Source organism: Pteronotus mesoamericanus, unplaced genomic scaffold (assembly GCF_021234165.1).
Source record: "Pteronotus mesoamericanus isolate MK-2021 breed Mesoamerican mustached bat unplaced genomic scaffold, CSHL_Meso_final contig_32, whole genome shotgun sequence".
Lineage (NCBI taxonomy): Eukaryota > Metazoa > Chordata > Mammalia > Chiroptera > Mormoopidae > Pteronotus > Pteronotus mesoamericanus.
The window spans coordinates 3,755,048-3,766,145 of record NW_026555134.1 but is presented as its reverse complement, the minus strand read 5'-3'; the positions used below and the strand labels follow the sequence as shown (position 1 = coordinate 3,766,145).

Sequence of the window (11,098 nt, the reverse complement as noted above, 5' to 3'; positions counted from 1 at the left end):
GTCAGTAGGCAAGCATCACTTTGAGTTATATTTTTCACTTGTTACTTGGCATAGGTGTTTCTGCATTTGGGTGTACTTCTTGGCTATTTTTTTTAATCTTGAGAAAAGGAAAAGAAACTTTAATTGCTTTTTCCTGTGAGGCAAAAATCAACGCTAAAGTAGATGCAGCAGGCTATTAAGGCAGCTGTAGCTCCCCAGGAGTAGTCATTTATTAAGTTAAAAAAAAATCTGCTTCCAATATATAAAAGTAGTAGGGATTGGTTTACACTGAATTATTGGATAATGTTTAAAACTTTTGCCTTGAACTTAGGGGTATGGAATTGATGGTCACACTTACAGTAGTAGTCCACCTGTTTCAGGGCTTCATCCTTGTAGAATGTCACAGCAGCCTCCCTAACATTCACTTTGAAGATAAGATATATTCTAACTATTAATAATATGTGTGTCTCTGACATTCAAAAACTACATGCCAATTGTTTTAAAAACAACGGTGTTTCTACTACCATCCTTGAATACTAAGTTCTACAAATTTTTTATGTGCTCTACAAAACACTACCATGCTCAAATTTTTAAAGAGTTCTCCCTTGACCTAGATTTTTCTTTAGTCATGGCTTCCGTAATTTTGCAATTCTGCTACATTCCTTCTTGACCTGTCCTTTTTAGACAGAGTCCCCATTAATGTAACATCTCTATGACAGCCCCCTAAACTCAACTCACTAGATAACATAATTACTCTTTACTGCTCTAATTGCATCCTTTGCATATCAATAGTTTAATCGAATGTTGTTCTTTGATTAACTAGACAGAAATTTAATAGACCAAGTGTTATCGCTAGGACTTAAGGCCAGATTTCATTTTAGTCACTTACCTCCTTGAGTCCTCTTCATCTACAAAGTTAAAATCTTTGGCCTCTTGCCTACCTAGACCATTCTAAGGATTAAAAAAAAAGAAAAATAGATTAAAAAATTGTTTTTAAAACATTCTTTTTAATGATGCTCTATAAGTACAAATATTCAGTAAAAGGTGACCTTAAAGTTAGCACATAATTTGTCCTCTACTAAACTGCTAAATGATGTCTGTGAATATGTCCATGGGAAAAGCACTGAAAATTGTTCAAATCCAGCCCTGTTACTCAATAACTGGCCAATTCACTTCATTTTCATTGCAGCTTCATTGTCAAATGGAGGAGTCACGATGGTCAGTACAGGGAGGTAACAGTTTTTTGAGATTTGGAAGCTATTTTAAGAGACCGAAGTTATGAAAAATTCAAAAATAGTAGATGAAATCAAGAATGACCAGTGCTGCCCTGACTTTGTGGCTCAGTTCTTGGGGCATGGCCCCGCAACCTGAAAGGTCGCCAGTTCAATTTCCGGTCAAGGCACATGCCTGGGTTGTGGCTTCTGTCCCCAGTCAGGGCACATATGGAAGGCAGCCAATTGATGGTTCTCTCTCACACTGATGTTTCTCTCCTTCTCTTTCTTCCTCCCTTCCCCATTCTCTCTAAAAAAATTTGTTTTATTTAAAATTTTTAAAAAAGAATGGCCAGTCCTAAGGAAGAACAAAATATCATATAAGATCGTTAAAGATGAAGGAACTATCTTGAAGGTGTCCTATCAGTGTCGCAGGCACTGTCTTTAAATATGTAAGGCATGTTTTAAACCACTGGGCAGCACATGGTTCTGTATTCCCAGTAACTAGTATACAAGGCTCTGAAAAACAAGATACGGATGTAAGATTGTCCCCTCCGGTCACTCCTAGGACTCACGTGGGGAATTTGTGTTTTCTATCCCCACATCTTTAGGTTCCGCTGGACCAAAGTTTTAGGTTTTTACTGTGGAGCTGCTTCTACCAGGGGGCACAATAAGGGTTCTGCCAAACGTAATGCTACGAGTGCCATCAGGTTGTGTTGAACTCCTGATACCAGAAGACTAAGTAACAACAACAAAAAATTACTACATTAGTAGGGTTAATTGGTCCTAATTATCATGGGAAGGTAGAGTTGCTACTATATAAAGAGGGAAAATAAAACCTTAGGGATTTCCATGGTGTGCCTTCTTGTTATTCCATCATGCCCAGTGATGACCACCAATTAATAATTTCAATAATCATTGCGTGACGAGGACACAGTAACCAGGGGCTCAGACATCAGAGGAACTGGGGTCTGGTTTACAGCACAGAGCAAGCATAGGTCAACAGAAGTGCTGTCCAAGGGTGAAGGGCATCTAGAATAATAAAGAGGAAAAATGACGCATATCTGCTTTGGCCTCAAGACCAACGGCAAGTAGCAAGGCCTGTAAAAATTCCTAACCCTAGTTCCTTAACTATTTTTTGAATCATAACTAGCCACAGTCTTAAACTATCGGGGACAAGATGGACTAAGTTGAACACGGGGCATGAGAGAATCTGAGGAGTGCCAGGGATGGGCGTCAGCACGCACTGTTGCTGCCCTGCTCTTCTTTCTCAGCTCTTCTCTACGCACAGAGGGATGCTGCATCTGAGGACCTGTGACCCTCCTCCTCAGGGCTTTTGAGGAACTACAGTGTGCCAGGAGGATTGTATTAGTGCCTCTGGAAGCAGCACTCAGTCAGTGACGTATAAGGAGGCACGTGGGTAAATATCCCAGCTTCCTCGTCCTTCAACTGACATCACTTGCAAGGGTCTACTACAATCATGTTAGAGTCTCCACTCTTCTGATAGATATTAGGATCACCTCCCTAAAAAAATGACAGGCACGAAAATCCTCATCAAAGACATTTTGCATCAAAAGTAAAACTAAGACAATGCCATTAACCACTTTTTATTCCTAATTTGTGAAAACTATCTTTTTTTTACTGTTATCACACAGGTATTTTCTCCAAAATTGTTATGAAGTATTCTCCATCATTACAATATATAATCCATAAAGACAGGAATTTTGTTCACAACTGCATTCCCAGGGCTTAAGACAGTACCAAGCACATATTAAGTGCTCAAAAAATTGAAATAATTTAGTGTATTAAATGGTGGCCCAAACTTTCATTCCCAGATAAATACTGTTTGCTCACTATGTATTCATCTTTTACTTTGAAATTCAATTCGATTTGATAATAGTCTCTATAGCATTTATATCTGCATTCATAAGTTAAGTGGGCTCTTTCGGTTTTGGCCGTCTGTGGTAAGTGGCTCCTAAGGTAAATCCACAATTATCCCTGCCCCTGGCTCCCATTAATGTGCAAACCTGTCCCCCCAAGTGTGGCAGGACTTATTGGCTGAGGCATAATGAACCAATAAGAGTACATCACATGCAATAAGATGCCATTTTACACAATTGGCTTATAAAAAGGCAATGGCTTTTGTTTGGGGTATATTCTCTCACTCTTTCTCAGATCTCTTGCTCTTGGGCAAGCCAGCAGCCATGTCATGATGTAGTTACAGAGAGGGGCCCGCGTGGCGAGGGACTGGGGCCTGCCAACAAGCCTGGGAGTTTGGAAGACCCGCCCCGGCTGCAAATCTCATGGGATACCTGGAGCCAAAGTGCCCAGTGAAGTCACACTCAGATTCCTGACCCACAGAAACTGCGAGACAGTAAATGTTTGTTGGTTTAAGCAACTACATTTTGGGGGTTTTGTTATGCTGTGATATGTAGCTGATATATTGCCCCTGTGACATTTCTATATTGTGGTTATTCTATTTCATAAAATGTGTTGAGTGGCTATCTAGTTTATTCTGTCCTCTAAGTTATTGTCATAAAATAAAAATTCTTTCTTGGAGGTTGTGCATAAAATCTAGCTCACTCTAGCACTTCTGAATATGAAAGGACAGGATTTTGACTGTTTGAATATTTATTTTATTCACCAACCTTACTGACTTGTGTTTTGCTAAGTGTCCATTTTATTCAAATATTCAGTATTAGGAAGTTTAAAATATTCTATAATTTTTAACTCTCCTCTACCTGTTATTTTAGTGGAAAAGAAATAAACCCAAATAGTAATAATCTTTTAAGTAGTAGAATACTATATTACATTTATTATTAAATTAATTTTATGAGTTTTCCAATTTTAAAGTAAAAATATATTATTTAGGAATCAGAATAAAAGAAAATATGCATATAGTATATAAGTACCTATGTGTATACATGTATACATGGTTTTGTTTGTTTTTATACAGAAAAAAGTTATTAGTGATTTAGCAAAAGTATATTCAATAGAAAGATGAGGGAAGATGTCAGAAACTTATAAGGTTAAGGAGTAAATGGAAAGAACTAGAAACAGAATATATACTGTTATTTTTCTGAGAGGAAAGGGAAAAAGTTAGGGTTCTACATAAAACAAACTGAAGACAAGGAAGGTAATTTTATGTTTTGTTTTCAAAGTACAGGAACTTGAGGATGTTTACAGACTGAAGGTAAAGAATAATAAATTTGGAAAGACTGAAGCAACAAGAAGAAAAAAAAAATAACTGAAGCTGCAAGGACTCCGAAGCTGTCAATACTACTGATACTGTAATACTACTGATTAAAAGGAAGAAAAGTAGATAATGACTCTTGATTATAAATTATTTTCTGAGTATCTAGTCCCTTTCCAGAGAGCTATGTTCAATAAAGCCCAGTAATGTCTAGGTCTAACTCCCTACCTCATTGTGAATGAATGCCTTGCCCCTTCTGCTGTGACAATTTGTACTTTGATAACTTGATAACTATCTGATTTTTTTTTTTTTCTCTGTGGTCTTTTTAAGGAAAGGCATTTGTCAAAGTGCCATATCTTCCTTAACTGAGGCCCTAAGCTCTCTGGAGATAAGCTACCTTTCAACATTCACCTGGTGCCCACCAACCCATGCCCGGGATACAATGAACCACCTTCTGACCCTTTGATGTCCCGGCTTGCCGGCTCATGGATCACACAATGTTCTTGGGCTCTGCTGGCAAGCTTCTGAGCTCACCTTCTGGCTCCAGATATGTCTGCATGGAAAACAAATGTTTATAGAAAATGCCAAAGCATCACTAAACATTCTGCCTCAGTGTTCACTAAGGGGGTTGTGTTCATAAATTTGATTGCTTTGCAATGTAAACTATACTTCCAAAGCTTTTCTTCATGATCAAGAAGGCAACAACTCCAAAGCACGTGAGAAAAATCAGTGAATTTTGGATTCATGATCAGAGATGCTGAAGATTCCAAACCAGTCACGTTTAAGTAAATGGAGCAGCCAGCAATAACCAGCACTCACCCCAGTGACCCTAAGAATCCCTGTGAGTTTTTATGGTGCTGGGAGAGTCTCGTTCCCAGGTACCACCTGTCCCAGCAACTTTGGAGGAGAAAAAACCTGAACCCAGGCTTGAGAAGAGTCGTCCCCGCAGCACTCAGCAGCGTCGCTGGCCTTCCTTAGGGCCAATGTGAGGTTTGGGAGGTTTGCCTCTTTCAGGACTTCTGATAATGATACCATAATCCTCCACCAATCCCCCAGCCTTGAGTCAGCCATAGATACCATCTACCAAGGCTCAGCCAGGGAAGAGCTACTCAAATAACGTAACTGCTTGTTCCACTCACTGCAACGCTGAGGAAGAAAAACCACCTCTCAGGGGAAGCCATGGCAGAAAGAAGCTTCCTTCATGATACTGAGAAAAGTTATTTCACCTTGTATAAGATCATCTAAGAGGATATGAATATCAAATAAGATCATGAATGGGAATGCACTTGGCAGCTTCAAAATTTGGCATTCGTACCCATGTCTTCTTTAGGGACTCCCTAGGCTACATGTCCCTTCGTGTTCATTTCCTTAGTATCTATGAAGTAATTTGTGCTCCTTTGTCAGACACGTGCTCATGTGGAATTGCCCTTGTTCTTTCCATATTATTTGTTTTCCAAAGTTCATCTAAGGCCCATGCTTCCTTTTTTCCTTTTTGTTCTTCTCACATTGTATGTGGCTGTGACATGTAAACAATTTGCGTCACTCGAACTTTAGATATAAAAATTAATTGGTTTTATTCAGTTGGCTGTACAGAGGGAGAATTAAACAAAAGCCTTTCTCTGTCTCCCTAACTGGTGTATGGTTTCGAACATAATTTTATTGCTCAAGTCTGCTAATGTACGTTCCCCAAAATTCTGTACGTAGGCATGCTCTTATATCCAGTGCTTCTCTTCCTAGTATTGGGGAAATAAAGTGAATACTTTTACTCTATAAATGTCACATTGCCCTTTACAGGTCCTCCAACGACCATAAAACAATGACTTTTCAACAAAATACCTCTCCTGCCTTCACCATGGCCACCCTTTCTCTGTAAGTGGGGTGCGCCCTACTGTCATTGCCCACACCCTGTCAATATTTAACAAATGTACTCACTTTGAATAACTAGTAGTCATGTTCTTTGCATGCTGTCTCCTGATATGAAAGCTCATTGGAACACAGAAACATTCTTGCTACCGAAAGGTTCAATAGTCAGACAGCAACTCACCTCCTGAGTACTAAGTATATAAAGGAGTCTCCTCATCCCGGCTACTGATTCTAAGTCATTTATTCAACCATGAGGGTCTTGCTTTGCATCCTTGGAATCCTTGCCTTGTTTTCCACAGTTCCTCCAGGTAAGATGGAAACCTTTGTTACCAGAGTTATGAAAATAAATGAAAGAGAATGCAAGGTCTTCCAAGTGTTTGAAAATAAATTAGACAAGGGCAGGTGGTGCCGTACAAGGAAGAGTGTGAGAGGAGGCCATTGGCTGCTCACAGGAAGGGGAAGTTGATGCTACAACATCCATAAGGTGGTGCCTTTCAGTGGTCTAACCTATTATGAAATCTAACTCAAGACGGTAGAAAGATAGTAGATAGTAGAAAGATGTTCACAGAACATACACACACCAAAAAAGGAGAGGAATTGAAAAAATGGAAACAGAGTGGTGATTAGAAGAATGGCCAGGGGTAAAGAGGAGGCCACTCTAGCATAACCTGTGGTTCACAGAACATTCTGATCACTCCTCTAGGTAAGGGGTAAAGACCTAAAGTGGAAATGACCTTGTGTTGTGGGGGAGTCAAGATTCCACCAAACACCTAAGCAAATAACCAAATACGCAAGCATATTTATTAAATAACCAATCCAACTTTCCCAGATTCATTTTAAAATCCACCAATACTATATAATAAATACGTATTAATCTTTGGACATATAACTGGGGTTTATATTATTGTCTATTGACTTATTTATCTTTTCTGATGCATATAGTACCTTGGAGAACATTTTAATACCTGGCAATTCAAAATTTTCTTCATTATTCTTGTTTTTTTAATATATTTTTTGAGATAAAATTCACTCTTCTAAGTGCACCATTTCAGTGGTTTTCTGTATATTCATAAAGTTATGCAACCGTCCCCACTATCTAATTCCAGAACATTTCCTCAGCAGAACATGGAAAGAAACTCCATGCCCATTAACAGTCATTCCCCAGCCTCCTCTCCTCTCCCCTCAGACCCTGGCAACCACTGATCCGCTTTGTGTCTCTACCAATTTACTTTTTCTGGACACTTAATATAATCATGTAATATGTGGCTCTTTGTATCTGTTTTCTCTCACTTAGCATAATGTTTTTTAAAGTTCACCCAAGTTGTAGCAACTGACAAATAGTATTCTAGTAAATAAATACACTACCCTTTATTTAGACACTTACCATTGATGGACATTTGGATTGTCTCTACTTTGGGACTATTATGAATGAGACTGCTTTGAACATTTATATCCAAGTTTTAGTGCAGATATATTCCCAGTTCTCTTGGGTATATAGGTGGGAACAGAATTGCTGTGTTACACAGGTAACTCTATGTTAACTTTCTGAGGAACTGCCAACAGTGTTCCACAGCTGCACGCTTCATTTTACAATCCCACCAGCAACGCAAAAGGGTTCCAAATTCTCCACATACTCACCAACACTTGCTATTATCTGTCTTTTTTTATTATAAGCCATCCTAGTTGGTAGAAAGTCATACCTCATTATAGTTTTAATTTACATTTTACTTTGCAGTTAATTTACAACATTAACAGCTTTGAGCATCTTTTCACGTGTTTATTGGCCACTTGTATATCTTCTTTGTAGAAATATTTATTCAAGCTTATTTACTCATTTTTAATTAGGTTGTCTTTTATTATTGAGTTGTCAGTTTTTTACATATTCTAGACACTAAAACTTTATCAGGTATAAGTTTGCAAATATTCTCTCCCATTCTATGGGTTGTTTTTAAAAAAAAAAAATTTCCTGGACATGCTTGCTATAGTATGCTATAGACATGCTTGTTATAGTATGTTAAACATAGTATAACAGTATGTTTTCAGTTTCAAGTTACGAACTACTCAAACTCAATTGACTTAAACAATGAAGAAAATGTATTATAACACATAACAAGAAGCCCAAAGATTAAACAATTCTGAAACTGGTTAATGAATCAGATCATCCACCTCATCACTGCCAGAGAAGTGCCAGATTTATCCTTAACTAGCTCCTCTCGTGGTCTGAAGAAGCTCCCATTGTTCTAGACATCGTAGCCAGACCCACCAAGTTAAACCAGAGTAAAAGGGACGCATTTCTTCTTATATCAGCAGGGAGCACTCTTCCACAAGTTCTCCCCAAATGGGTTACATACACCCCAAACTAATCACTGGAAAAGAAATGGAGAACAATACTATTGGCTTTGACTCATAGAGATGTTTTTGTGCTGAGGATATCTAGAAGAGCAGTAGACAACCAAACAGCCTCAGGACTCTGGCACCTAAACACATGGTATATATCTATATCCTACTGTTAGTTTTGTCATATTGCTTTAGAATTTATATGAATGAAACTGTTTAGTAATAATTTCGTATCTAGCTTACTTCACTCCATAGTATTATATTTATGAAATTAAACTATGTTGCTATGTGCAACGATAGTTCATTAATTTTTATTTCTGTATAATACTCCATCAGAGAAATATGCCAGAAATAAGAATGTATTTATTCATTTTAGCACTGATGAACATTTAGGCTCTTTCTAGGTTTGGGCTGCTATGAGACTATTACTACTAAAAATTTTCATTGAATGATTCTTTTTGTATATGTGAATACATAATTATTGTGTATATATTGGAATGAAAGTATTTATCATAGGGCATATGAAATAATGCCAGTTTCCCAAATAACTAAACAAATTTACACTCTCTTCAGCAGTGTAGAACAACTCTCAATGGTCCACATCCCTACCAACAGTTTATCTGATCAGGCTGTTAAATTACAGCCATTCAAGCATTTGTATAATAGTTACTGAATGTAGTTTACATTTAAATGTATAGATTACAAACAAGATTGAGGATATTTGCATTTGTTAGATGACCATTTCAGTGTCTGTTCTACAAGAACCTTTCAAGTACTGTGCCCATGATCCCATTGGTTATTTGTTATTTTCTTAGTGATCTGTAGGGTTTCATTATAAATTCTGGATGCAAGTGTTTTATTGCTTCACAAATATTTTCTGTTTATGGTTTGCCTTTTCAACCTCTTTATCATGTCATTTTATAAACAGATACTTAATTATAAATTATTTTCGGAGCATTGGGTCCCTTTCTGAACATCTATGTTCAATAAAACTCAACAATTTCTAGGTCCAATGTACTATCTCATTTTAAATTAATGCCTTGCTCCTTCTGCTGTGACAATTTGTACTTTAATATCTTGATAACTATCTGATTTTTTTTTCTCTGTGGTCTTTTAAGGAAAGGCATTTGTCAAAGTGCCATATCTTTCTTAACTGAGGCCCTAAGCTCTCTGGAGATAAGCTCACCTCAACATTCACCTGGTGCCCACCAACCCATGCCCGGGATGCAATGAACTTTCTTTTGACCTCTCCTTTGATGAGAGACAGAGATAGATCTGGGAACCAAAGTGAGAGGTTACGGCTTGTGGGATCCTGTGCAGATCTCAGAAATATCCTCAGTGAAGGAGACATAGGAAAATTGAAACCAAAACTCAGCTCCCTCTGTCCCCTTCTCATTCTCAACTGGTGATTTTTTAAATAAACCAAGAAAGTAAAGGGAACAAAAGATAAGTTCTCTATCTTTCCAAAGACCATAAACCTTCTACTTTTAGCTTGTTCTGCCTCCTCTTAAGTCTCTGATTTAAGGTAACCGTTTTTTTTATGCACTGAATTTTATCCCCACTCACTTTTAAAGAATGTCACTCTTGAAATTAAACATTCTTTCTTGTATCATTAACCCTCACCCATAAATGGATATTTCATTTGAGACAGAAATCTGCTGTAGTAGTTCTCATCAAAAACCCTTCCCCTTTTCAGCTACTGCTTCATATATCTACTCTCTCATAGAAGAAATACTCATTTATCTTTATTCAATATCTCTACTTTTCTCTACTGCAATCCTTTTTGTTATTTTTATTGAGCAAATTCTTCATTGTTGCTGTTTTCATTTATTATAAAACACTTTCAGCATTGAAATGTACAAATAAGTAACATAATACAAATAATGTTTTCTCTTTTCAAAGCCAGAAGCATGTTTTTTAATGACAGGTGTTCTTCGGTAGACTACCAATGCAGAATGAAGTGCAATGCTGATGAATATGCAGTTAGATACTGTGCGGACTGGAGCATCTGCTGCAGAGTGAAGCAAATTGAGGTTAAGAAAAGGAGGAAATGGTGAAAAAGCCAACTCCATCTTCTTCAGACTCCAAGAAAATAAACCAAAAATGAATGAGATCACCTTGTCTAATAAAAATAATGAATGTGGTGGATAATGGAAATTTATGATAATTATGTTGAGATGGTCAGGTTAAAGTAACCATAAATTTTATAAAGGTTTATACTCTATTTTCATGTGTGCACTGGTACATTAATTTCCTCCATCAACATCCACAACCACATTGTTGTTCCATCAATAATATTATACCCCAGCCCCACCCCTTATTAACTTTATAACTTTAGGCAAATTCTTTAGTCCTTCTCTACATCAGTTTCCTTATTTATGAAATGGGATAATATGGTTTTATTAGGATTATATGCGTTAATATATAAATTCTTTTTTAAAAGATTTTCTTTATTTATTTTTAGAGCGAGGGGAAGGGAGAGGGAAAGAGAGGGAGAGAAACATCGATGTGAAAG

General features: G+C 37.3%; 1 protein-coding gene across 1 annotated transcript; it reads left to right on the top strand.

The window, feature by feature from the left end:
- The first annotated feature begins 6,496 nt into the window (after positions 1-6,496).
- LOC129072453 (beta-defensin 131A-like) lies at positions 6,497-10,640 on the top strand. The gene is made up of 2 exons (XM_054575933.1): positions 6,497-6,554; positions 10,486-10,640. The coding sequence occupies exons 1-2, from the start codon at positions 6,497-6,499 to the stop codon at positions 10,638-10,640; spliced, it is 213 nt and encodes a 70-aa protein (XP_054431908.1).
- Positions 10,641-11,098: the final 458 nt, after the last annotated feature.